Source organism: Mugil cephalus, chromosome 12 (assembly GCF_022458985.1).
Source record: "Mugil cephalus isolate CIBA_MC_2020 chromosome 12, CIBA_Mcephalus_1.1, whole genome shotgun sequence".
NCBI lineage: Eukaryota > Metazoa > Chordata > Actinopteri > Mugiliformes > Mugilidae > Mugil > Mugil cephalus.
In genome coordinates this window covers 19,458,512-19,486,309 of record NC_061781.1, presented here as the reverse complement: position 1 = coordinate 19,486,309, position 27,798 = coordinate 19,458,512, and the positions used below count along the sequence as shown (strand labels likewise).

The 27,798-nt window shown below is 40.0% G+C and overlaps 4 protein-coding genes and 1 long non-coding RNA gene across 25 annotated transcripts in view; 3 read left to right on the top strand and 2 right to left on the bottom strand.

Annotated features, from left to right (window-relative positions):
- Positions 1–2,959, bottom strand: part of mycbp2 (MYC binding protein 2) — a 57,561-nt gene extending 54,602 nt beyond the window's left edge. For all 19 annotated transcript variants that reach the window (XM_047600596.1, XM_047600597.1, XM_047600600.1 and 16 more), the window contains exon 1: positions 2,233–2,959. In XM_047600596.1, the coding sequence (XP_047456552.1) occupies positions 2,233–2,504 (272 nt within the window). In that variant the 5' untranslated portion in view covers positions 2,505–2,959. The remainder of the gene's footprint in view (positions 1–2,232) is intronic.
- Positions 2,960–4,007: 1,048 nt separating this feature from the next.
- LOC125018290 lies at positions 4,008–6,533 on the bottom strand. The gene is made up of 2 exons (XR_007113926.1): positions 6,382–6,533; positions 4,008–4,173 (listed from the first exon to the last, which is right to left on the bottom strand). It is a non-coding gene; the product is annotated as an uncharacterized LOC125018290 (long non-coding RNA).
- Positions 6,534–6,761: 228 nt separating this feature from the next.
- Positions 6,762–15,557, top strand: scel (sciellin). Its single transcript, XM_047602100.1, has 26 exons — positions 6,762–6,907; positions 8,256–8,302; positions 8,918–9,026; positions 9,212–9,274; positions 9,378–9,449; positions 9,559–9,591; positions 9,714–9,755; positions 9,840–9,875; positions 9,978–10,022; positions 10,112–10,186; positions 10,289–10,357; positions 10,869–10,949; positions 11,045–11,113; positions 11,203–11,268; positions 11,975–12,016; positions 12,122–12,190; positions 12,280–12,333; positions 12,867–12,920; positions 13,009–13,050; positions 13,141–13,209; positions 13,651–13,722; positions 13,836–13,889; positions 13,969–14,031; positions 14,564–14,672; positions 14,902–15,004; positions 15,141–15,557. The coding sequence occupies exons 2-26, from the start codon at positions 8,278–8,280 to the stop codon at positions 15,155–15,157; spliced, it is 1,533 nt and encodes a 510-aa protein (XP_047458056.1). The 5' UTR covers positions 6,762–6,907; positions 8,256–8,277; the 3' UTR covers positions 15,158–15,557.
- A 1,482-nt stretch (positions 15,558–17,039) lies between these two features.
- slain1a (SLAIN motif family, member 1a) lies at positions 17,040–25,908 on the top strand. 3 transcript variants are annotated; one of them, XM_047600092.1, is made up of 9 exons: positions 17,041–17,622; positions 19,175–19,311; positions 21,150–21,266; positions 21,917–22,027; positions 22,248–22,397; positions 23,426–23,755; positions 24,244–24,432; positions 24,546–24,879; positions 25,014–25,908. In XM_047600092.1, exons 1-9 carry the CDS (start codon positions 17,177–17,179, stop codon positions 25,087–25,089), a joined length of 1,890 nt encoding a protein of 629 aa, XP_047456048.1. In that variant the 5' UTR covers positions 17,041–17,176; the 3' UTR covers positions 25,090–25,908. The 3 variants fall into 3 exon arrangements, with proteins under 3 accessions (XP_047456049.1, XP_047456050.1, XP_047456048.1); XM_047600093.1 differs by lacking the exon at positions 21,150–21,266 and having other exon boundaries at positions 17,040–17,622; XM_047600094.1 differs by lacking the exon at positions 24,244–24,432 and having other exon boundaries at positions 17,040–17,622.
- A 725-nt stretch (positions 25,909–26,633) lies between these two features.
- On the top strand, positions 26,634–27,778 carry wu:fc50b12 (uncharacterized protein LOC103911624 homolog). The gene is made up of 3 exons (XM_047601547.1): positions 26,634–26,790; positions 26,901–27,064; positions 27,315–27,778. Exons 1-3 carry the CDS (start codon positions 26,770–26,772, stop codon positions 27,547–27,549), a joined length of 420 nt encoding a protein of 139 aa, XP_047457503.1. The 5' UTR covers positions 26,634–26,769; the 3' UTR covers positions 27,550–27,778.
- The last annotated feature ends 20 nt before the right edge of the window (positions 27,779–27,798 follow it).

Here is a 27,798-nt window from a genome sequence, read left to right as displayed (position 1 = left end):
CATTACTACTAAAAACACAAAGCTAGTGGCTTAATAATTATTATTACTCACTACTAAATACTTGGGGCTGTATTCACCAAAGACCCATTTTACTTAGGTTATCACAGAATATCATTACAACCTGAAACATGTTGCAGAATACTGAGTATTGCCATAACATGTTTGGCAATAAACTTGAATTGTGTGGAATAATTACAATTACTTACAAATTAGCTGCAAGTTGCTTTTTTTAATCTTATCAGGAAGAAATGGACAAGCATGCTTGGTAATGGAAATGCAAGCTGTTTTACTGCACTGATACCAAACCATGACATATCCTGTCCAGACCATTCGCCAGAATAACCTCAAATGATCTGCACACTCACAAACTACGCTGCGTCTATACAGCTAACTTTGCAGCGTGGTTGTTTTTGTTGAGGGGGGGCTCTCTGCATCAGCTGTGAGCTTGGCCAGCAGGTAGCATTAGAGACTCAACTCGGTGGGAACTCATCACATCAACAGTAAATGCAAATGGTCTTGCCGAGAGAACCATCTGGCAGAGCTTTGAAGCGGAACTTGTCATCCAAAAACCCTTCTCTTTAACTATTTCTGCTCAAGGGAGTTTGTTTACGTTTCATTACTGATGAATCTTTGCTTGATTTCCTACTAAAGGTCACAGGATGAGGGTCACAGCACAGAAAGTTGTGCGTCAAAATAATGCGTTCAATGTGTGGTAAAATCAATTCTAAACCCTTACAATAACAGATCAATACCGTCCATGTATATATACATGAATTTCCATGCAAAATATAAGGACATTATCACGCATTTGTTTTTCACTTAAATTTACTGTTGATTGGCTGTTTGATTTCGCTCAGTCAAATTAAAATGATTACATAATATAGGTTTTACCACTGCACAATGTGTATTGTGTGGGACTGAAATAAAAATACAACTCACTGGATTTTAAATATCTTGTAGTTGTGCTGCAAAATTTGCTTGCCCTTTAGGCATGTAAATAAATTGGGTGAGTCTCAGCCACCAGAGGAAGCCACACAGATGTCTGTCTCTAAATTTTACAGTGGTAGTTTGGTAGAAAAATCAACACAGTAGGACGCAACTTCACCAACTGGCTTTTCAATATCAGTTTTCTGAAGCTTTTTTTCCTGATAAACAAATACAAACTGGTGTGAGACAAGATGGAAGTTCAAAATGACATAGACTTGGAAAGCTGGGTGGTTTGGTGATTTCTATCAGCTGACAATTTTCCATTTTTAAAGCAATGATAGTACATGCATGGGGGTTGAGAATAACAATTGAGTTAGTCAGGAAGGATGCAGCAATGATCCAGCTACTCAGTCCACAACACTGACTGACTACAATGACGTAACTGCATTACCCGCTTATGCTAGAAAAGCAAATGATTTCATCCACCTCCTAACAACACGTCTCGGGCCAAAACACGCCACACGTTTCAAGCTATTTGGTGTAAATGTGTATGTTTATGGCATGCTTTAGTGTGCTAGCTGCTCGTTATCAACTACACGTTTCTCGGTCACAGAAAACCAGGGGAAGGGTTGATGCTCCTTAGTTAGCTGGCTAACAGTGACGCCATTGGGCCTAAATACACTCACTGGACAAAATAGAGTTAAAAAACTGTGACAACACAAGCAACGTAGGTTTAAAATGTTTAGTAAAAAAAATAAATGTACTACACAATCAATGTGTTTGCTTACGTTCAGCAGCTATAAGTCGAAACAGTTGACAAATAACTGTCATGACAGGTAGCTAGCCACCTAGCTGCCGTGTTTTGAATAGAAAATTACATAAAATAGATATTATTCGTTGTGACAAGTGGGAAGTGATTTTATTATTGGTGAATTTGTGACAGTGTTTAGCTAAAAACGCATTGCCCAGAGCACCCGGGCTAAAAATCAAAAGGCTGGACAAGCGTGAATATAGTTTACATGGCTACTAAATGCTAAGGAAGTCAGAGCCAAAATTGCTACCTAGAAAGCTGACTCCGCAGAGGGCGAACTTAAATTGAGGAGTTTCTGGTGAAATGCGTGTAGGTAAAAACACTGGCTTGTATGACAAACTAGCCAGACTAGTTTATAAACTATATTTATATTAAAACATTTGGGCGTGTGTTGTGTTCAGTGACGTACCGCTGAGTAAGGGTTAATGTTAGCTTAGGGTCGTTAGCCTAGACCAGCCTCTTATATCTTATATTTCTCACATTTAGCCACTCACCTTCCTTGATTTATCCCTTGCTCTTTATCATTGATGGCGGTAGTATAAATCCGTCTGTATCTCTCCGCCAGAGCTCGTCCTGAGAGTAAAAGCTGGTACCGAGTCCGACAATCCGACTGGGCTCCGGTTGTCGGGCAAGAACCCATACCCGAACCGAGGGTGGAGAGGTCGGCTCCTGCTCCAGAAACGACCCGGACACCAAGCCCCATCGACGGCGATAAAGAGGGCAAGATCCCTCCACCGGCGGCCGCTGCCGCAGCAGCACACATCATCGTTTTGCAGAACAATGCATATATCACACAAAAGATATCGCAGCTAGATGATATCTAGCCATCAGGCGCAATCCATTTGTCATTAAAAATCCACCTAAATGTCACATCATTTGTCCGCTCCGAGCAGCAGAAACGCGGTACCCACAATTAGCATCCACGGTCCCCCGGTTATTACGAGAAGCGCAAATTGTAGCCTATTCGGTGGTGCAGCTAAAACGTCTGGTTCTTCCGATCCACGGCCACGGCGTCAACACGGTGCACGTCTCCAGAGGATTTATCTTCTCAAGCCATAACACAATCTGCTGTAGAGCAGCCGAGCAGACACCATTCATTTCCAAAAATCGCCGCGTCGCATTTCTGATTTATTCGTTCCTTGATTGTTTCTTGACCCCGGAGAGGCAGCACCCTCAGTTGGGCTGCCATCTTAGCTCCATCATCCCTCCCCTCCCTGGCTCAGTCTTGCGTCGCTAGCATGCCGGGATATTTTCATACGACTGAGCGATGCTGTCATCGATTTATCTGATCAAATGCCTCGCTGTGTACAATCAATCCGCTCCGTCGTTCACTTTTTATAACCACATATTTACATTTATATCAGCAAAAGGGGGACGGGATAGAGATGAGATAAACACGCAGAGGTTGTTTTGCACGATGTGCACAGTTGGAATCTGGACATTTAATTTGCAGAAGTCCATCCAGCAAGGGCCCCTCCCTGCTTGATCTAAAATTGGCACACAGTGATTCCTGTTAAAGCTTAGTTGCACACAAAATACAACCTCCTGGATGCATAATATTAAGCAGATTTTATTTATGTGCAACATTATCAATCAATCAATTTAGTGCTGTGCGTTGGAGGTATTTTTCAGTGACTAAGTTAAGAGTAATTGTGAAACCTGCCCTTTGCACTTAGACCTTCTTTAACTACTCCTTAGTTGCACAAGGGATGCTTCATCCTTTTATTTGTTTGCTAATCATCAAAGTGCTGCTGTTGTGTTTTTTGTTTTCACTTACATATGTACACCTTAGTGAATGTAAAAAATAAATAAATAAATGTATTGCATGTGAATACTGAAGGGCCTCAGGAATGCAAAGTGCAGATAATGATGGTGGTAGTGTTTGCATTTTCACTGTCTGACAGGGGCAAGATGAGGGTGCAGGATGAGTATGGATGCTGCAGGGGGGGGTGTGGGGTCTGTGTTGGGTAACATCAGTCATCAAAATGGCAGCAAGGGCCAAAATACTCTGCAGTGAAAAGGTGGACAGTAAAAAGAAGTGCGTGCAGTACATATTTCACACAAATGTGCATATTGTAACACTTAGGCTGCGCTGTTATGTTTGACTGGTGTGGAGGTGTACACATCAGGATTGCCTCTTCCTGCAATCAAAAAGAAATCTAAAGATATGTCATCCTTTAAAAAAAGAAAAAAAAAAGTGGTATAAATATATGTACCGTGGACGTGCATTTTTCATTTATTGAAAAAGAGAGAGAAAGATGCAGAGATGTACACAGGCCCTAGTGGTGCTTTATTGGCTGCAAGGTATTACAGTGGCCCAATGACAAGAGAGGGGTAGGTCCACAGTCTCTTCTCATAGCAACCCAGGAAGCTTTCACAGATTATCGTGCGCAGTGTCAGAGTGCCAGCAGGTACCGGTGATGACAAAACTGGCTCTAAAAAAAACAACAACAAGTTCAAAGCAGCTGTATTGCAGTGGCGGTGCTCAAGTCGAAGGTTACAAAAAAAAGACATTGATTTGACATTGAATCCTCCTGAGCCCGCTGGTTTAACCCCCTCGTTGTTCTAAGCTCTGTCCAGTGAATCGAGGGAGGAGGGGCGGGGTATCTAGGCCAAGATAAAGCCACAGGTCAGGCAACAAACATCATCAGAGATTAACCACACTCACATTCAAAGCAACCAGGGGCTGCTCTTAAATGTGTAAATATGTTGTTTCGCTGACTCTTCAGATAAGGGACAAAACCTGTCCTGTAACTAGTTAAAAAGTTACATGTAAATTAGTTTTGTCTGTGCATGATACTGCTCTCATATTTTATTTAAATTTATTTTTTCAGCAGAACTTGTTAAAACTCTGGGGCTGTACCCAGGAAATGCACAATTTAAGCCTATCCTCAGCGGGAGGTCACAGTGTCAAACTACCAAAAAAAATGTTTAAAACTACTACTAATAAATAATTGTACATATCAAATGAAAGGAAATGGGTCATCAATGCATCAAACAATACATGAAATGTACTTCAAATTGTATTTTCCATAAAATACCACCTATCAACAGTGTGTCCTCACTCTCCGTCAAATTCAGATCCATCAGATTTTTAACAAATACTGAATAAATCAGGAAATATTGTGGGCAGCTGTGACCCCGAGGACCCTTTTTCATGTTCCATGAATGCAACAGTGCACATAATAAATTATTATTATGTGCTGATCTCTGTGTATTATAGTCTGTCAGAGCCATTGCTTCTCCTGACCTGAAACACTCTATGTTTGTATGTTTTAGTTCAAGATCATTCAACCAACAATCTATGGCCAGAACTGAGTCGCCCTGAATTTTCCACTAGGAATGATATATATATATATATATAAACGTAAATCTCTTTTCTAGAAGACAATATTTAGTTTCAACCATGGGCACCAGGTGTAGTTTTATAAATCTGTGTCTATGTGCCTAATGGCAAATAAAATGACTTTAATAGGTTATCCACACATGCAGTACAGTAGTAGGAGCGCCCTGCCCCACTGATGGTTGAATGAAACTATGAAAGAACCGATGTTGACGCAAACCTGTTCTGGGTAAATAGTCTGTTCACAACAGGGCAACAGTCACTGTTGTATAATTTATTTATTCAAAGGTCTTAGGGTATATTGAAGGGTATACATTAACGTTTTTTCTCATATGGCCTGACATTTTTTGGTTGGGTTTGCCTCGCTGCCTACTATCTGTTTGTCACTGCTCTATGTGCTGAGTTTTTCTCTCACTGCTGTTTTATTCAATCATCGCAGTAGAACAGGTTATGCTTATTTCTGCTCCTCTGACTCATCTCCATCATAAAGACTGCTTCACGGCCAGGTTGAGGAGGTCGTTTGTGCCAAAGGCCATAAGGCCGTACAACGTAGCACACAATGCCTGTAATCATTGCCGCCACTATTTTTTACACAGCATTGTGTATTCATATTATTTTATGACTCAAATATCTTTCATATCCGTTTATATGCGATTAAACTCACTGGTCATCGAATTTCCCACTGGATAAATAGAGTATCTATCTAATCTAAACTCATTAAGCTGTGTAACCGTTTTTACAATAGTTTATAGTCATAGCTCCTTTGCCACCTGTTGTTGGTCACTTACCTAGCTGAATGCATGGTTCACTCTTCAAAATACAGTCAATCTCATACAAAAAAAATGCCTTTCTGTGTAGTTTGCTTTAGCCGATTGATGCTCACCCTAAGCACCCTGGGTCACTACATTCCTTTCATGCCAGCATAGTAACTAGGAGGGGTTCACAATCATGTTGTCACACCCTGTCATGCTATGCACCGTTCATACCTGTGATCACTCAGAACATGACACTCCCAATAATAAAGCTCGAAGCCACAGACGACATGGAATTTATAGTTCCAAGTCTGATTTTCACTTTTACGTGGACTCCTGATGAGTTAGACCTAGAACCAGTTAATCTTCATATAAGCCAAAACCATTATAACAATACATAATATTAAAATGTTATTTACAAGAGGTTTCAGTCAAAAAGTTTAGGCCTGTGGTGAAACCTACTAAAGTTTCCGTCTGTTTTGCGTGTTGTGACATTCATCAGCTCTCAATAGTGACGATTAATTTCCTAAAAGGTGAAACGAACCTACCTTCAACGAACAGGTGCAAAGTCCGGCATAAAGGGAGTCGTACTGTGTTAAAGAGTTACCAGGGTAAGAATGAACAGTCATGTAGCAGGACCGTGTGCCATGTTCACACACAGTATGTGACACTCGTTTTAATATTTCTTTGGCGTCTCCGTTAAATTTTATTTCGTTAATGACAGTGTGTAGTCGACGGGCAATCCCACACCCACTCGGAAGGCCTGCTTCCTCGACGCTCAAGTTGAACCGCAGGCTCTCCACCCAATTCCATTCTGTCTGCCTACAAGCAGAATGCAGAGCAACTAATGGTGCTTTAAATGGTGATGACGGAGATGGAAACACGCAGAGTGAAAGGGAGTGAAGAAAGGTATTCTTTGATTGTTCTGTGAAGCCACACCCTTGGGTGGCCTTGGATCTCCTCCCTTAAGGTTAAAAGCAGAAGGAATGATAAGGGTGTGATTGTGCGTCGCAGTCTGACGGACAAGTCTCCAGACCTGGACTACAGTGACAGTTTCCAGAGGTTTCTTTCAAGGTATGTACCAAATCCCTCTTATTAATATTTCTATGTAATTATACATTTTAGAAAATATACGTGTACAAACATATCAGATGAGTAATGAGTTTTTTGAGACAACATTGTTTGAACCGAACCCTGAAACATATTTACAGAATCGTGTCATATCTGGGGATTTCACGATGATATTGCTACAGTATGTTACTTTCATAATGCGCTAAATTACTATTTTAAAGCTTGCCTTACAGATACACTAACATCAAGGCATCTTCTTGTTAACAGAGGGTTTTACTTGCCTCTGGCAGTTTAACATTCACTGCGGACACACTCTGGATTGCGATACTTAAACAATTTTCATTGTTAAAGGTGGAATATAAATAGAATTTAACAAGTCTGAACAAATACACTTTACAAATACACAACATGACACACATAGTTCACTTGTCTGAGATTGCTTGAATCTTCAATTTGAATTGTAGTGAATGTCGCTGTAGAGTGCTGCAAACATTTAGATGCGTGTGTGTTTTATTTAAGAAACACCACATTATGCTTAGAGCTCGTTTCCTGTCCAAGCTGCTAAACCTCTGATCGGATCTCGTCAATTATATGATATTACCAAAACATTTATTTGACAAGTGCGACAGAAAACAATGTGTTGCTGGACAGCACATTATTGCTCCTAATTTGCCTTAATACTAAGACACGTAGTATTAACCTAGTTCTAGGTGTTTCGCTCAAGGCTTAAGGTTCGTTACACACACACACACACACACCCAGTCCTAAACACATGATAAAGGTCTAACAGCACTTGGCAGATTGTCTGACTGATTATAAGACTAATATTGCATTTAGAGTAAAAGTGTCTCTTGCAGGTCTAGATATCTGGTGTAAACTTTCTGACGCGGAAGTGTATGTACTGGAGAATGTAGTTATGTAGTTGAAAGGACACAATCCTTCTAATCAATAGCTCATGGCATGTTAGTGGTACGCCCCTCTGTTTTGCTGACAAAGGTGTGTTTAGAGAAGGTGTGCTGCGAAGGGTGGGTGTGTCCTCATGAGGGTGCAGGATCAAGACAAACCAGTTTCGGGCTTAATCGCTGAGTCTGGGGTTGAGCAGAACCTTGTCGCGCTGCAGGCACAGTGACAAACCCGACATGACACAACATCTACCTGGTGGTGAAACGGCCATGAGACGCAGAATGATGGAAATACACAGCAGATACAAAAAAAAAAAAAAAAAGCACGACCTCACAAGCTTCTTCTGCGGAGCTTAGGTCAACACTGATCTCAGGTTTAACAGCCTACAACGCCACCCAGTGGCTAATGTGTTGTAGGGTCATGTTGTGACGCTCTCTTGTTTTTTCAGACTCTACAGGTGAAGATAGAAAATGAGCAGGTACCCGACACAAACCCGTAAGTATTGGAGGTTATAATAATAATAATAATAATAATAATAATAATAATAATAATAATAATAATAATAATAATTCTATGTAGTAGTTATATCTATCAATATTATATATATATTGTAAATTTTACTTCCACCTTTTTATTTTTATTCTTATTTCTATGTCTTGTTCATATATGTTTTTTTTATTTTGTGACAAAATTATTTCCCTGTGGGGATCAATAAAATCTTGACTCGTGATCTATATCGCATTATACTGTATATCTCTATTGTTACTATAATATTGTATATAACTTTGAGATTTTTCAACAACTTAAACTTTACGCCGTGTCTGACACGGTTTTGTAAAATAAGTAATAAAGATTAGAATAAGAGCAAAAATAAGAATTAGAAAAAAAGAAATGTTGAATTATTATATTTGTTAATTTGTTAATTAATTTTGTAAAGTGTAAATGTACTGATGTGCATTAGGCAACAAAGGTAAAACAAGCATTTAATCATAACCATTCAGAGCTATGCTATTTTCCAATGTTTAATTGGCTCAATATAAACAGAAGAATATACGTGTTAAAATGTGTGACTTAGTTGACGATAAACATGTATTTTTCCTGCGTTTTCAGCCAAGAGCAACAGCCCCAGTCTGGCTATCGAAGAGAGCAAGAGGAAGACGTCTCTTCTGAAAGACAACAGCTGGATCAAGAAAGACGAAGAGGAGGATGAACCTGTCGAGTAAGTACCATGAACACAATACAGATACTCTGCTGCACATGGGATTGGCAGAACTGTTGGGTGTTTCAGTTTACCTAAAAAAAAAAAACGCCCATCTACATTCCTTTTCCAAACCACCGTGTTGAGTCACACGATGTGACTCATCATGTATAAATTTTTATTTAGTTTTTTTTCTTCTATTGCAGCCGAGACCCAAACTTTGGTAGAAGTGTTCTGAGCCGATACAGATCCAAAGAAACTCTCACAAGGTAAAATAAATAAATAAATAAATAAATAATCAATCCTCAAATTCAAAACAGATTGATGGAAAACTAGCAGCTTATGTAAATGTAATGTGACTTTTTCTCATAGTCCGGAGCCTGAAGATGTAAAAACCACCAAACGTGTAAGCACGTCGTCAACTGTGCAGGCTCTCAGCAAGAGGTACCGCACCAGTGAACATGCTGTCATCTTTATATGTTTATATGTTTATATATGTGCAAGTAAATTGTAACAAGAAGCGTAAATATACGTGATTTCTGTCTCCCTGCAGGTTCAGTGGAAGTCAGGATGATCTGAAAACAAGGTTGGTACCGTATATATAGTCTTTTAGTTTTTTCTTCTGCAAAAAAACAGTTTGAATTATGGCAGTTTTGCAAGTTAAAGTGCTTTAAAACCCAAAATATTAAACCTCTTTTCTAATTGCAGCCCCGTCCCTACAAGCAAAACTTCATCCTCCTACACCAAAAGGTGCATTTTCTATTTAATATGTAATATGTGTTGTTTTATTTAGTTTGTGGCAAATCTTCTAAATATTCTGGCTCTTTCTTGCAGCTCATATTCCAGCGTGAAATCAGATTCTCCCACCACGTATGTCACGCTTCACTCTGTTACACAGATTGTGTACAATCAAGTGAGTAATTTTAAATATACTGTAATTTTTTAATTAATAATTTTCTAATGTCACTACAGGACCACCACAACCAAAACTACTGTCAAAGTGGAGCCAAAGACAAGGTACGCAACAAATACTCGCAGCAAACCAGCAAATATATATATATATATTACAAAGGAGCATTCATTAAATTAATTATTTTCTCACTCAGCACCACCAAAACCACTACAGTCACACAGGATGGCAAAACCACCGAGACAACCACCACCACCACCCAGAGTGTCAAGTAAAGATCAATTAATATACATCACATTACTGCACATCAAGTGTGTATCCATTGGATGGCAATGGTTTTTATTCGCTGTTTTGTTTTGTTTTTTTTAAACAGATCTCCTGTGACTAAAACACCAACCAAGACTGAGACGTTCACTGAGCGGGTCAAGTCTTCAAGCAAAGGGTAAAGAAAAAAAAAACAGTTTATTGCTGTTGTTTCTTGAATGATGTAGAGTAGATTTATTGTTTTACTGTTTTAATTTGAACTCAGCTGACAGTACATGCAGTTAGTTTCATTGTGATGGTAATTATACACACTCCACTTCAAGAACATCATTTACCGTCTGCTCATGCGCAACGTTTCAATAATAATGATCCAATAATAAAATAATATAGCAGGCATTCTTTTTATAGTGTCTTTTTAATAATGCTTTTGTCTATTCACCTCAGTAAACACTTAAAGGTAACACATTGAGATGCCACTGAATGTTTTAGAATATATATATATAAACCTGTTGAGTCACGAGTAGCACGTTGCTATGGCAACAAGTCTACAGGTGGAGCTGGTTTTAACTATTTCATCTCCATTCAGGCTTACAGTGTTTTATTTTTATTATTTTATTTTTTTAGTTTGTGTGACATATTGGATCATTTTACCTCTTTGGGTCTCTGAGTTTTCACATCTTTTCCCGCAGGTCGCAGTACTCGACCTACACTCCTACCAAAACAACTAAGGTGACAACAACAACAACAACAAATGCTGACAGCCCCAAAGAGTAAGAAACTGACACGACTGTGAAAATTAAAGTGGAATTCACAGCTGTGGGCCGCCTCCGATTTAACACACATTTTAAATGCATTTTCCCTGCAGCGCTGAGGACAAACTTTACGACAAACTCCTCCCGCCGCCCGTCAAGGACGATGTGCCAACTACAGACAAGTAAGATTTACATTCACGAAGCAGTGAACATGAATAATGCTGATCTTGACACCTGGAAATAAGTAATTATTTATTTTCTTTTTTTGCAGTAAAACTGTTACTACTACTGTCTTCGGCACTGAGACGGTGACTGTAAAAAGCAGCCCTGACACAGAGTGAGTTGTGGCTGTAATGCTATTAATACTTCCAGATCCTGCTGCTGTAAATACCCAAGATGTGTTTTTATCCACTTCTGAAAATAGTCCCAAACAAATACACTACTTCCCTTTACACAGCTGAATTAAACTATATTTAATTTATTTTTTTTAATTTTACTGGAGTCATCAAGTACTAACATACAGATCCTGGTTTTGGTCTTTGGTCACCAGCCTCATCTCTAAAAACTGTTACAGCAAAATGCTAAAGAAAAAAAAAGTAGAGAAAAAAGAATGTCTATCTATATGTAGTAAATATAGACTGTACATAATATATGCAAATGGCAGCTGCGCAAACCGCACAACAGGGATATACATTTTATACAGTAATGCCACCAGTGCAGATTCTTATATAATGCGTTTTGATCTCATCTTAAGTCCCAGATGGTCTGTGGATGTGATGTGTGAGCGTACAGCGTGGTCTTTGCGACGCCTGCTGCTTTGTTCAGGGTGTTTCTGTGCTGCGCAGTCGCAGAGCCAGAATAACAATGGACAAAGCATTCAAATAAAGAATAAGAATAAGACGCCTGCACTGCATCTTTTGAATGGATTTTTCCACTAAAAAAAAAAACAGAAGACAATGTTGCATTTGAACGAATAGCAGAACTTAATTTAAAAAGGCAAAGAAAAATGCACTGTCACATCAAATCTTCTTTTGCCTTTTCAGAAATGGCATTACAACTACAACCACAACAAGGACCTCCTCTACGTGAGATAAACTTTCAGCAGTCATTTAAAAAAAAATAAAAATAAAATATACTCTCAAATAATAAGGGTCGCGCTCATAGTCTGTGTTATATTGTTGTCTCCACAGGGCTGAGGACGACCTGTACAGCAGCCTCCTGCCTACATCCATCACATCCGGCGTGTCCTCTCCTGACAGGTGAAATGTCTCAGTGAATAATGTTTCTAGATAACGAAAGGCAAAGTTCAGTGGCTGTGCATATCTAACGCCTTCCTTTGATGCTGCAGCTCGCACTCTGATTACACCTCCACCTCCAGCACCACCTCCTACACCAAGCCCAGGTAAACATCATCAATTCCACTTCGATACCGGAATGAAAGAAATGAAGTCATAAGCAATAAAAATCACCCTTGCTTCTGGGATTTCTTTTTTTTCTGCTATATCTTACTCGGGGCAGTTTAATTTTTTCCATGTGTTTAAATATTTCACTGGTGATGTCATAAACGTGAACACAGCTGAAGATAAGTATCATTATCCTGGGTCTCTTTTTGCATGGTGCATTGATTATTATCTCCTAATTTATCCTTTGTTGAAATTATTTCAAAATCATTCCCAATAGCATCCAAAATGATGGCATAGACAGTGCACACATTAGTTAAAAACTGAAAAAAAAAAAAAGTTTAACCTTAAGTAAAATAGAGTTTTAACCTCTGCAACCTTTAATAAATGCTTCAAATGTTATAGTTACTGAGAGACGTGTTTGTTAACAGCTATAACTCTTCCATTTATCAGTATACATGGAAGGGACTTGAAATAAAGAGGTGTACTGCATCACTTTAAATATTCATGATGTGTCATATTCTCTTTATTACAGCAAAACAACTGTGACCAGCACTGAGACTGTGACAGTGAAAAGCACCAACAATGGGTGAGTTGCTGCCACAGAATGTGTCGCTGATATAACCAGACAGTCAGATTAAAGTAGCCTATTTCTTCTTCTTCTTTTGCTCTTTCAGAGACAACATTACAACTACAACCAATACCAGAAACCACTCTACGTAAGACAAACCTCTTCAACAATTTCTCTTCCAAATATACTCAGAAAACCTAAGAATTGCAGCCCAATGTTGTTGTGGTTGTCTTTCCAGGACTGAGGATGATCTGTACGGCACCCTCCTGCCTAAATCCATTACATCGGACCTGTCTTCTCCTGTCAGGTGAAATGAATTTCTTAGTCAGCGTTGCATCGCAAAGACAGGGCCTTTTGCATGTACCATATACACACGTTTGCCAATTCCTACTGAAAACAGACTAATTCGAATGTAGAAATCTTGCACTAAACATTAGTTTATGTTAAAATGTTCAGTCTGTACTGTAACAGTGTAAGAAAGGTGATATTTAAACTGTAGGACAATGTAGTTGGTGGTGCTGTTAAACTGTATTAAATTTACCCCAGTCCACTGACTAAAAATGAGGTCGTCAAAATAATAAAAACATGTGTCGGTACAACACAATACAATTAAATAGTAAAACAAACCACAATCTCCAAAATGATACCACAGTTCAATCAATAAGACAAGATGAGAATGCATTCAGTATATGTGTCTGTTTGTTCAGTTACCATACAGTATCTAATTCATTAGTTTATTGATCCACAGCTACAGGTCGTACACTGACACTGACAGTCCCACCACCCGCACCACCTCCTACAGCATCAGCACCAAGCCAAGGTAACCATTTCAAGCGTCTTTCTCACTGCACCAATGTTTCTGAATATGCAACTGGAATAAAGCGTCTACAGTCTTTCCAACGTCCCTAATCTAATTTGCTTTTGCACACACAGTGACACCTACAGCAGTGACCGTAAGAGTTACTCCTACTCAAAACCGGACTCCAGGTATGAAGCAAAGCAAATTAAGGCCTTATCATGCAGTAAATAAGAACTATTCTAAAGGTTTTTTTTTGTCTCATTACAGTTACGAGTACACCAGTATCACCAGTCCCACCGTGTACAGTCCGTCTTCTTACACCACCAAAAGGTATTAAATAAAACATATACATGCAAACATGACAAGATTCAGTCTACAGCAGATTTGATGCTATTCTGACAGTTAATCCTGTCAGAACATCAGTAAACTATTGGAAGCACTGGAGGTAAAACCTGACAACCAACAAAGTCTTTAGGATTTCTCATCTTGGACCTATGAGTGTCTGCACCAAATTTTGAGCCAGCTCCCACAATAGTCAGGATATTTTACTAAAAGTTGCAAACTTGCTATTGGTCCTTGAAGAAAAGTCAAGCACAAAGGATTGCAAAGCTCTTTGCAATGCTTTCATAACCAGTCATTGATTCCTCTCATTCCTCTCATATAAAAATCTGCTCAAAAAGTTGAGATATAATTGACCAAGCCATAAAGTCCACTCCATTTTTTATTTTTTTTAAATCCACATAGACTAGGAAGACTCAACTAAGACAATTATAAAATTACGTTTCAAAAATAAACTTATTTTATACAATTTCTATAATAATGTACTTTAAGACACTTAATAATAAGTTATTTTATGATACAGGGCAGTGCTTGAGAAAGACCTGTGCACCTACTGCCATAAGCCGTTCACTGGAGATGCCAAGATGGTCCTGGACGACATGAAGATCAACTGCCACGCCAACTGCTTTAAAGTGAGCATATTAGTTTTAAGATGTGCCTCTTATTTCGATTAGACAACAACAGAGAGTGGTCGAAAATGTTCTGTATGTGTCGCATGTTTCCTCTGGAACACAGAGAATTAGAAGCAACATTAAATTTCATTTAGCCGTTGGTAACCAGATGCTGTTGATTGTCGTCTGTGCAGCTGAGTGGCCAGCGTGTTTATCTTTTTTCCTAATGTGGATGTTTGTGCTTTGGCAGTGTCACGTGTGTAACTGTAATCTGGGCAATCTGAGAGCTGGCGACAGCATGTGGATCTACAAAAGCATGGTGCACTGTGAGAACTGCTTTGAGATCACCAGAGGTAAAAGAAAAAAATATTTGTATACTGTATAGTTCTTAATGGTCCTGAACATGAATATAAACATTAATGTGCATTGGTTTATTTTGCTGCATGAATATTTGAATAACACTAGTATCATCCTTTCCCCCCCCTACAGATAAATGGCGGCGCTGAGCCATCATAAAGATCAAATGGATTATCGTTATCTGTGTGTTTTGGGTGACACGGGTTCCAATGAACTTGGATTATGACAAACTGAAAGATCATTATTTGGGTGTTTTGATAAATGACAGTTACTTTATTTTAATAGCATCCAATATTCAGTGCTCATAATAAATTACAATTTGTTTTAGCTGTGTCGTATCAGTACTCCTGTCTCTGTTTCAAACGCTAAACAACATACCTGTTCTTTTTTTCTCTTAAGTTTGCAGCTCATAGATGACTCTTGTGTATGTAAAATGATAAGAGAAGTACAATGTTGAGGGCCGGGGGCTTTTTCTTTGTGCAATAAATGCAATATATGTTACTTTATCTAAAAAAAATAAAATAAAAAATAAAAAAAAATAAACAGAAATGTCACATTTTTCAATGATTTCTTTATTATGTTTGAAGAACGGATTTCACAAAAATGTATTCGTAATAATGTCAGAATATCAAAATTTCATTTGGTTTTTTATTAGTTTGCAACAGCTAGCTAAACTTTGGCATACAACGTGCTAGATAAGTATTTTTCAGTGATATATAAATATTAAGTCACAACAAATCTCTACTGCATGAAACAGGTTGTGTGCTGCAAGCTTTATCCACATCTTTCATCATATTACATACTACATTTGCTAGTAGGTAGCTTAGCAATACCTTAGGTATTGGTTAATTACCTCAGCTAGCTATGTAACAGTTAGCAAATAATAGACTAGCATAATCGATACATCTAAACATCTAAAATGTCATAAGTTTTGTGGTGCAATCTGTTTGAGTAAATACCATTTTTCATTATATAAAACCATTATAAGAAGCTAAATATCAGTTTATAAAGATGTAATGGAGCTAGAGTTTTAACTGCAATTCAGAAAAACTAAATATAATTTGTATGGAAAGATATTCAAAAGAGTAATGCAACATTTTAGCGAGTATTTTGTCAATGTTTCACCATAACTATTTTTACCCATACACTGTGTTGGGTTAATTCTAATCTTGCAACTCAATGCAACACATGCTAAATAAGCAAACACCTATTTTATTTGAATAAATTCCACTAAAAATATCAACACGGTTAAGTGGATGTGTAAAATAATACGGAACTTAAAAACAAAAATTTGTTTAGCTAAACTGTATCTACTTTTAGTTTAGTCTTCAATTAGCTGTTAGCTACGTAACAGCTAATTAATGGTTTACAAACATTTAGTTAGCAACGACTAATCTCTGTGTATAGAAACGTGTGCTGCAGCCTGTTCTATTTGTTGGAATTTGGCCCTAAAATATTACAGCATTGCTAAGTCATAGCCTACAGGTGTTGAGTAATATGGCAAAATTTGTTTAGCTAGACAATTAGATAGTGCTATGTCCACTAGCATTAGCTCGGTTAGCTATGGAATATTTAACTAGTAACACCTAAGCTGTTAAAATGTGTGCAGAAATTTATATTTGAGTAAATTCCCAATTATAATAATGGTAAATTAGCATGACTTCAGCCCATATCAACATATTGTATTATAAACTCCCTTACTCCAGTTGGTTTTGTTATTGGAAGAATAAACCATACTCCAGTTTATTATCCATTTTTATCCATTTATTTCTAATCCAAATTGCATATAACGTTGTAAATTTCCTCGGGGTTTGCTCGATTTTTTTAAGTTATCAAAATTGCACCATTTATTTAGAAATACGTCTTAGTGTCTTCTGTAATTGTTTGGTTGTTTGTTTTATCATGTGTGAAGAAAGCGTGTATAATGAATACTTCCTCAGCAGTGGTGTGATGGGAGTTGAACTCCAAGCTGCTGACCAATCAGACGGAGGCTGTGCAGTCATCCCAGCAGCAGAAGCAGCAGCATCAGTGTGTGCACATTTGTGTGAGCGTGTGTGTGTGTGTGCGGTAGCTTTAAACGGGGGAATCTGGACACCCTCTCTGAAATTGAATAGGACCCTCTGCAGGCAGGCCGTGTTTTCAGCCGCTCTCAATGTGCTTTTTACCAAATGGAAGCAGAGGTGTTGAACCCCCAGATGATGGCAGACGTGAATGGCAACAATAAAATCACGAACGCGGAGCTGGAGGTGTTAAAGCTGCAGGAATTGGTCCGAAAATTGGAGAAGCAAAACGAACAATTGCGGACACGAGCGAACGCTGTAAACAATTGCTCCATCGGCCCCCATCTCCAGACCTCGTTGTCCTGTCTGCACGGAGGTACGACGCGTCCGGGGGATAATTTCTTCAGCAAATATGACATTTCCAGCCCGACAGAGTGTCTCCCCTCACCCCGGGGACCAGCGGAGGAGCCGTTCGCCTATTTTCAGCCGAGCTCGGCGTCTCCTGATGCCGCCGTGGAGGACAGCGGCGCCGCCGGAGGACGCACAACTGTTTTGGATGAGGTTGATATTTTGGACCTCAACACCGTGCTCCCCGTTAGAGAGCCTGATAGCTGGTAACTACTCTTGTTTTATGTCACCAACTTTACTACATATGAATCTGTCCAGGAATAGGATTTTAACATGATAAATCAGTGTCTCTTGTGTTTTTCTGTCCCTCCTAGAAGCTTATCAGGCCACAACAGAACTAGAGGACAGACATTGAGCCATAATATCTATATAGTAGGTGTGTAATGCTACCCTGCCATGGATCTGCTTATTGATTGTATTATTGACTCCTCGCCTGGTGGAGTACACTTGCAGACTCTTGCACACAGAATGTTCCCTATAGGAGGTAAAAAAAAAAAGAACAAAAGCAGATTTGACACAAGCATCCCAGCATGCACTGTGCATGCAGCATAGGTATCTGTTCGGAGTGAGGCAGCACTGAGATGAAATTAGAAACAATGACCCCCTTCAGTCTATGTTCAAACAGCTCGGCTTTTGTGTGTAGAGTTAGAGCCCCAGGCTGAACTACTTTGAAGCGTGCTAGCTGCTGACTTAGGTAGCTCACACACTGACATGCTGTCTACTGAACCGTCTCCAGCTTTATGTATCTGGCGTGATGATGTGGAAAATGTAGCACACAGTCAAACGCAGCTGAAATTAGATACAGCCTTCCTCCGCCGTGCCGCTGGTATATTCCTAGGCCATTGAGCAGCACCAATTGACCCTCAAGTCAGTCCTGACACCGTGGCCTAGATGTCAATATAAGGCCAGTTACTATTATTTTACTTGAAGGCGGAGGTGGCACAGAAATCTATTGCAATCAAGCAGTAGTGTGTCATTTACTTGTTTGGAATCTGTCACTCCAGTGTATCATAGTCACACACACACACACATATGTCTATATAAGTCATTATAAACATGATTAGAAACAAGAAATCTTTCTCCTCCCTCTTTATTAATCGACTCTCCTGATATTAGTGGAACATGAGTGCAGCAAAGTCCATTTACAAGGGGTGATAAACTGCATTTCTGTCTAGTGGTGCAACAAACTATTTAGTAGATTCACGAATATACTTTTTTTTCATCATTTGGTGTACACAATGTGTGCCATTCAACATTTTCTAAGGTGATATCTATAAATGCTGTGTTAATAACAGCCAGCAGTAAGTTTTCCTATTTAATATATTAGAATTAAACGAAGTAACCCACATTTTCAGAACCTGCTAACAGATTATTTGGGGATTTTTCAATAAGAAATCTTCCTATTAACTGTTAAAGCTTGTGTTGATTATCTAATTTGTTAATTTGCTCCAGCTCTCTAAGTATCCACCACCCACCGTGAGAAGAAAGAATATCACAAACTCTCTTCCTGTGAATCAGAAGAAGAAACTCGCTGAATTTCACACAGTTTCAGGCATTTTTTTTTTAGTTTATACTTGCATTTGGATTTTTGGAAAAATTGCAAAGTTGCTAATTGGCCTCACTTCTCTGGCTAACTCAGCTGTGATACAGATATTGCACTTGTGAAACATTAAACCTTAAACTGCTGCTTATGTGTGCCGAGATTGTTCTACTTATAAGCTCTCGGGACCTAACTGTTCTCTTGGTTGTGTGTTTAAGGCTGTACGTGAGTCCCAGAGCTATGCTGAAAGGCGAAAGCATCCTCAGCCCTCTCCAGTGGTGCAGGCAGGTACTGGACCACCCAGGGCCGGAGGTGGAGCTGGCTAAAATGAACCTCTTTCACAGACTGGACCAAGGTATCGTGTGTTTACCACTCGGATTAACAGCATTCATTTGCAGCCGCATCTGGACATCTATCGCTCCGGCTTCTGACATGTGATCTTAAGCTGCGACACACTTCACACGACACGTATCCACGTGCAAACAGGATTTCTGCTGCGATTTCTGAACCGTGGGAGCTTTTCAGTGCGTCCGCTTCAGATACTTGACTCTATTTAAGTTGTTCTTGTTAAATGCGTGGGTACGTCACACAACTTTCCCCGCAGAGCGATTATTTCTGTGGTAGCCGAGTTGGATTTGACTCATCCTCAGCCAACAAATCTGTCGCTACTGTGCCAGCTAAGTCACTTTAACAGTCCACGCTGAACCAAATGTGGTCTCTGCTGGCCGTGCTCTGCTGTAATTACCAGTCCATAAGATATGCAGTAGCTTCTAGTCATAGCGGTCAAGATGAGAGTCACTGCATTACTGATGTCAGTACCAACTTGGGCGCACTTATGACAGAAACAGAAAAGATGTTTGCATGCCACAATATTCTCAGCATATACCCAAAAACTAGGACAAGAGTTTATTGAGGTCTCAGAAAATATCATATATTTATATTCACTGCTGATGCTACAAGAAATTAACATTGCAATTCTTCCGTGCTACTACATTACATGAGCTGCAGGACCCAGCTTTAGATCTGGTGCTTTACAGCTTCTACTCTGCTGCTACATGCATGGGAATATGGTTACCATAGAAACCATGCTTACATTAACTGAGCTTTTTAGGCCAATTTTCCCACCACTCACTGCTCCGGCAGCCTTTTCAATACAGCATCAAAGCTTTTGCACAAATTGGGTTACCCTGTGCAGGCAAGCGCTCCGAAAGTCCCAAAGAATTTACCTGCAATCGGATATTTTCCTGAGCCATTAATGCACATTTGTTTTGTGTTTGCATGCGTGCATGGTTCAAGGTCCCCTCCTTTCTCTAAAGCTGTATTCACTGAAGGCTGGCTCTCCTCCTCTGGGTCATGAATACGCCCTTGTGTCTGAGATCCAGCAGCCGTTATTCGTGTAACTTGCCGTGAATGCTAGTTTTATCCCAAAGTGGTTGAGCCTAATTGTGTTGGGAATGCCAAACGCTCCACTCTGACAGGTGTGCGCCTCTCTGACTACCAATCAGTGTTTACGCATTGGACACACATTATGCAACGGAGTCTTATTTACTCAGTGCTAGCCAACATTCATTAGTGACAAATAATAGTTTAACCTTCTAATGAGTGTGTATGTTTTAGCTAATTTATTTAATTAGCTAAAACATACACACATTTGTCAGGGCTTTATTACTTTTAAATGGGTACCATTCAATAAGAAGTACAGATGGCAGTAAAAGTCCACAATCAATGGTTTATCCAGCCTTCCATACCAGTGATTTACATTATTAAATCCAATAATAATATTTCAATGAGTATATATTATGAAATGCAATGAATTTCACAGAGAAATTCAAATGGAAGTGGTAAACAGTACATGCAACCTCCAAACACCAAAGTAGACCATAGAAAATCTAATTCCAATTTTGGGAATGGGGTGCAACCTACATGCACAATCCCCGCTTATCCTAAGATCTCTCTAGAAAAAAAAAAAAAAAATCTGGTTTAGCCCAATAAGCCGCGGTGGTAAGCTAAACCTCGTCTTGCCATATCAGCCCCCTTCTGCCCGAGCCATGGCCCAATCATTTATAACATCAATACTGATCTGTAGGAAGCAGATTAACATTTGGAGCGTGTTCAAACATGTCGGTCGATGGACTGCATTTGCGTGTTTGTGTTACATGGTCAAACTGACTAACATGTCGATCTTGTCTCCAGCCAAGCGGTGGCGAGGAGTCTCCTCCGTCCGTCCGTACAGCTGCATTGAGGGGCTCTCCACCCTCAGCTGCCCCGTCCTGCCTTACACTAAACCTGCTGCACTAACCGAGTCCCCAGGTAACACAGACATATGCATGATATCCACAAATAACCACAAGAAAAAAGGCATCTTGGTGTCCAGAAACATTATTGTTTGTGAGGTAATACCTTGATATCCTGTTGGATTGCCATTAATTTGCGTCACCATTCATGGGATGCTTTTTATTTGTATCATACAGTCACTTCTTATATATGACCTTTATTGATCTTCAACCTCACCCCAAAACCTAATGACATAAGAAAATAGCATATTTCACAAATGGATGTGTGCAAATGGAGACTAATTAGCTCCCATTTGGGCCTAATGTTTAAGTATTTTGGCCTCAAAATCTTAAGATCCCCAGATAAAACTAAGACTTTCCTCTAACCTCACAGTCGTTGCTGTATTTCACATCCAGAATAGTGCAAAAATATGGCCAAAAGCATCTGTTAACCCATAAACATAACCCAGCTTCTTTGACAACTTGCTGCTTGCAGTTTACAGATTACAGCAGGTTTGCAAGGAAGAGATTATAAGGTCTTACCCTCAGACAGATGGAGACGAGTACCATCTTAAACTCCACCGCCAGAGCAAAGCTCCTTCTGCTTGTTCGTCCATATTTTGTATTAACGCTGATTAGTATGTCGGACCATGTTTGAATCTTCTCTTTCATTTTACTCCTTTGAAGCCCCATTGCCATCATCCGGCCAGTCTTTCCTCCAGCCGTCTCTCCCTCTCAGGGCCAGCTGCACCCTCAGCGACAGAGCGCCCACCTTCTTGTCAAATCCCACTCTCCACAGTAAGACCACACAGACAACATGTCTTCTCTTCTCTGTCATTAATTTCTGCAGTTTCACCAGGTGTGAATCACCATCCATCTGCCGTGATTATATATACACAAACGTTACAGCTGTTATGGAAATGTCTTCTCTCATGCAGAACAGTACATTGTGTGCAATGTGTCTTGACTCTGGAAAGTGAAATAGAGATTAATGTGTCACACTGCCGTGCGGTTTCAGGTGCGGGTCAACGTCGTGCAGCAATCACCCCACAGTCTTCCCTGGACAGCGAGGCGGGTGTGGCAGAGCTGGAGGATGACTCCATCTCTATGAGCTACAAACTGCAAGACATGACCGATGTGGAGGTCATGGCACGACTTCAGGAGGAGAGTGAGTCACCTATCATAGAAAACATAGAAAGAGTTCCTAACAGTGCTAGAAATATGGGTCAGAATAGCTTATATTTTTGAGTTTGCTGTGGTAATTACACTGTGCGAGTCTTAAATATATTTTTTGAGGAAGTAATCGTAGGGTTGGTGGTTTTATTCCTGCTAATAACACATGAAAGCAACCATGAGCAACATACCATATCCCATAGGGCACTGACTACAGGAATGAGAGAAGGCGATGCACTTTGTGAGGCTTTGTTAGAGAACTAATCAACTACACAACTAATAATTATTTTCAGTATCTCATGCTTTCCTTTTACATGTTCTCAGTTTAAAACTTTCATATTTCAAATAATACGGAGAAGCACAGCTGCTTTTTTTTATTTTTTTTTATCATTTGTCATGAAGCATTTTCATTGTGGTAAAAAAAGTAACTGCCAGAACTTGATTGAACATGTATCCAATGTAATCTCAACCTTTTATTTATGTTTATTTTGTCTTAAAATAGAAATAAGACATCTTATATTGAATTTAGCAGAAATTAATTAAGTAGAGGAGATACAGTGATTTTGCTAAATTCCTGCAGAATCTTTTACATTGTCGTGATCTGGAGCTCTTCCCTTCTGTCCTTTAACCTCATTGTTTGCTCAGACGGTGGTGGATGAGGTGCTACTTGACTCTTTAAGTCGTTTTCCAAAAGGTTTGAATATATTAGATGTGTTTGTTTGCCATCCAGTCATGTTATAAAATGCTGAATGCTGATGTGTGGCATTCTGCAGAGACTGAAAGGGAATACACTGCTGATGGACGGCTTAAACTCAGATAAATGTTTGACCTCCAAACAGTTTAACTCGAGCAAGCACCATCATATTTGATGTGTTAAATTATGCAGGACATTTCACACACACTTCCCTGTATCAGTCTGGTCCAGCAGTTCTGTACCTAAGTAATGGATGAGAGGCACCTCCAGAAGGAAATGTATCATGTATCGTGCCTTTCCGTTAAAAGCATTGATCTATCACCCTGTAGGTCTCCGGCAGGACTACGCCTCTACCTCAGCTACAGCCAGCCGTCGCAGCTCCAGCTTCTCCTTGCACTCCATCCGACGCAGTGAGATGGATCTGGAGGAGGAGGATGAGGAGGACGAGGGGTACGACCAGCTCCCGCCTCCCCAGCCTCGTCTTTTCCGCACAGGTTCTATGCAGCGGGGTGGCCTGCCGCACTCTCACACCTTCTCCAGTATCAGAGACTGCAGACGCAGCTCAGCCACCCCTCAGTTTTCTCTCAGTGGACTCTCCCAGTACTCTGGACCCTCCAGCCTGATCGCAGAAACACATATGGCATACAGGAATAGCACAGGTGAGTGCGTAATGAATTCCTTGCCCTCTTGCACCTCTGGGATCAGTAAGCATCCTCCAAAATAAGACAGATTTCACTTGACTTGATTTTTTTATATCCTATTAGGACTTTTACAGTTTAAATATGTTTTAAATGTGATAAAGTCAGGGTTCCTAAAGAAATAGTGGAACCTTGGACACATGTGTACAGCAAATATGAAGCTAGATGCTCAACTTAGCATCAAAAGCTAATACAGCTAATCTGTCCCTAACCAATGGTGAAACATCTGAAAACTAGGACACACAAAATTCATTTGTCAATACGATACATATTGCTGCAAAGGGAAGGTTGTGGTTCTTTAAATGTGCAATGTGCATGATCAGTTCTTGGCCAGAAGCATCAGCCTTTAAAATCTCCAACTTTTCCTATAAAGCTTGAAATGTGGCCAAAGCTCGGTGTGAAGCCACCACCTGCAAGACTTGACCTGGTTTGTTGGTATTGTTGCACAGACAAGCTACGGAGAAGCATGCCCAACCTGATCCGAGCTCCCAGCATGCCTAGTGTTCCCAGTGTTCCATGCTTGGCTTCCCCCGTCAACCCACTCTCCCACGGCCCCTCCTCCTTACCAATGATGCCCTCCCTCCGGACCAGCCACAGCTTTGACTCGTCCAATGGGCTCGCACGTCTCCAGTCCTCCAGTAAGACACGTCACGTGCATGAATAAATCAATCTTTATTTCTGTATAATTTTTTATTTTTTTTTAATGGAGAAACTGCAGAATAGTCACTGATGTTACACTGCTGTGTTTTAGTTCCCTCACCGGGGCAGCTCAGTCAGCGAGTCCAGAGCGTCGGGAACTTTCCTACGACTCCACGACACCCAATAAAAGCCACCGCCTACGTCAGCCCCACAGTGCAGCAGGGTCCCACCTCCACCCCTCTGTCCACCTCCACCAGCCTACACTCCATTCCCAGCAGTGCTGCGCTGCCTCAGCCCCTCAAACCCAGCAGCAGCTTGCTACCACAGGCCCTAAAAGCCAGCACCAACCAGTCAGTCGCCCCCCGCAGTTCCCTTCCTCGCCCGGCCTCCTTTGTGGGATTGAGCGGAGTCCCGCGTCCAAGTAAAATCACCCAACCCACACGCAGGTAAAAGCAGACGCGATGACTCAGTGAGTTCAAACAGCTTCACTGGTGCTGTATGAAAGAGAAGCTAACCAGTTTGTGTATTTTTGATTTAGTTTTATTGATTTACACGCTTAATCGTTTCTTTCTGTCTGCAGTTTGCTGACGCCTCCAAAGAGCCTGGCTGCTCTGAGTGCCCTGAGGGACGGTAGCTGGAAAGATGGCTGCTACTGAAGCCAAACAAAAGAAGTTTGGGACGTGCACAAAGAAAAGCTGCATGGGAGCCAACTGATTTAAAATATTGCTGTCAGGAGGTCCCAGACTTGGGCTGTGGACAAATGAAGAGAGACTGTTAACGTGACTAAAAAGCACTATTCCTCATTGACAGAGAACAGTACGGGTCCAGCCGGCTGGATCTTACTGCCTGCTGAAACACTGACAAACTACCAGGCAATACTCTGATAATCTGTTGTTAAATGTGAAATGGATTTTGTTTTTTTGTTTTTTTTGTTTTGTTGGGGTGGGGAGGGGGGGTTATCATTGTGGATGTTTAATTAATGCTTTCATTGAGTACAGTTCAAATTTCTCTCCAGCTGGAAGTTTAGAAAAATAGCCCATGCTTTTGTACATGCTTTTAATGATTTCATACGACTAATTTTGCGAATATTATCTTTTTGTTTTATGTCAAACTGTGCTGTCAGATATGAAAGTGAACCTGATTTCGTTTGTTACTTCCTGTGCCTGTAGTGTGATTCATCTTAGTTATATTTATTGGCTGGACCTCGCAGCACTTTGGACCAGAATTATAACACAATAAAATAAATTATCTGCTTTGATTCTTAAGTAACGTATGACATTAGTTAATGTCATTGTGCACACTTTTATCTTTGCCTAGTTTCTTTTCCTTTATGGTTTACATTCAACTTTTAACGTCCTTTGATAAACATGAACGCTGCAGTGATATTGCACATAGAGCCCTGATGCTTTTTATGGGTGATGAGATGTTAAAGAGGAGGTGAATTTTTAAAGTGAATAAAAAGCATTTCCAAAACAGCCAAATTGTTCCTGATTTTCTTGAGTATGGTCAATTTCTTAAAGTAAAGACCCCTAGTAAATTTGGGAGGAGAATTGCTTGATAACTGTATTAGAAATGCATAAAAGAAATCTTTGTAATATTAAGGACTGTATCAAAGTCAATGATAAGATGCAATTAACACACATACCCCACGTGAACATTTTCAGTTTTCGGTTTGCATATTCTGAATCTGATCTTTTTCCATAATAGCATGTAACATACCATTGTTAGTTGGATATTAGGATCACTGTTTAGGCAAAGGTAAGTGATGCTGCATTTATTTAGTTTTTAAATGTCACTTCAGATTTTTAAAGAAATAGTCAAACAGTTTGGGAAATATACGCAAGCTTTTTTGTCAAGAGCGAAACCAGAAGGTTTTTACCTCAGCCATATACTGATAGCAATTATTATTATTTTATCATATTTCAGCCCAACTTTGTATGCCACAAGTAGGAAAAGGCTAAAAAATAAACTACTGACTATACAGATACTACAATGTTTTTTCAATCATTCCAAAATGCATGGGTGACCCTGGCTCCTCTAAAATACATGTTGCAAAATTCACTCCACTTGTTTATGTGAAAGTGAGGTGGAGCGTTAAACTGTTAAGTGGAGCTGAAGTGTCTAATGTTTAACAAGATATAGTGTGTTGATGTTGAATCTCCCCAGTAACACTTACACCACGCTCATTTGTGACATGATGCACCTTAGTGTAAGTGGCTAAAATCTCCATCTGCCGCTCGGAAATTTGGACTATAACTGTTTTTATTTTTTCCTTAAAATCTAAAAAGTGGAAGTGAATTTTGACCTGCTCTTCTGGTCTATTGGAATTTCTGATAATGCCCAACAAAGCCCAAGAGGTATGAATGGTCTGCTTTAACGTTGTGTATCACTGAAGTTCTTTTTTTGAAACAAATACATAATTATAAAATCACTGTTGTGTTGTTGTTGCACTTCATGTTTTTTTTAGGATGCTGTTATCAACCTAAAGACTCTGCAGGAGATTTCCAGTCAGCTTGGTTTTGAGTGGTCGGTTCTGGCCTACGAGCTCGGCTTCAACAGAACTGAGATAGGGCGGTTCCACGCCAGATCTACAGAGAAGAATGTCCAGGCCAGGTCCATGTTGGAAAGCTGGTAAAGAGTTTGTGCTCGTGTTTTATACAGTGTCAAACAGCATTTATTGTGTATTATAGAGCCATTATTCATTAGTAGTGTTTTTGCATTAACACCACTGCAGATTTTTTTTAATGTTACTAGTTTATCCGTGCAGTGTTTTCTCCAATTCATAGACCCTCCAAAACCTGCCACTTTCTTTTATAATTATTGTTTCCTGGGTTCACACATTACTGTCTCAAATTTCTTGGATCTCTCCCTATATTGACAGGTATGAGAAGTCATGGAACAAGCCCAATAAGACCAAGCTGCTCCAGGATGGACTGGAGCGAGCAGGCAGACGTGACCTGGCTGAGAGGCTGCGCTGTCTCCACTGGGGTCACCAGAAGCTGAGCAAAAGAGTGGAGCTTCCCTCTGCCTTCCCCTTCCTCATTACAGTCCACAAAACCATCCACAACCAAGACGCACTACGTAGGATCAACGACCTCAACCGAAAATTCACTTAAAGCAGCTGTGGCTGTGTCCGTAGTTCAACCTGCACATAGGCTAGTATTGTACAAAGAAGAAGGCTTGCAGTCTTGTAAGACGTTGTAGTTTTCAATAAAGATTAAATTGAAATCCTCTCATTTGTTTTGCAATTCAGTTTATGCCATAACATCTTTACATACTCAGCCGAGATGGTCTGGTACCTACACCATCTGTGTTCACCTTCTTCTGGGACCAGCCTTGTTGGATGCTTTGTTCCGGGGTCATAC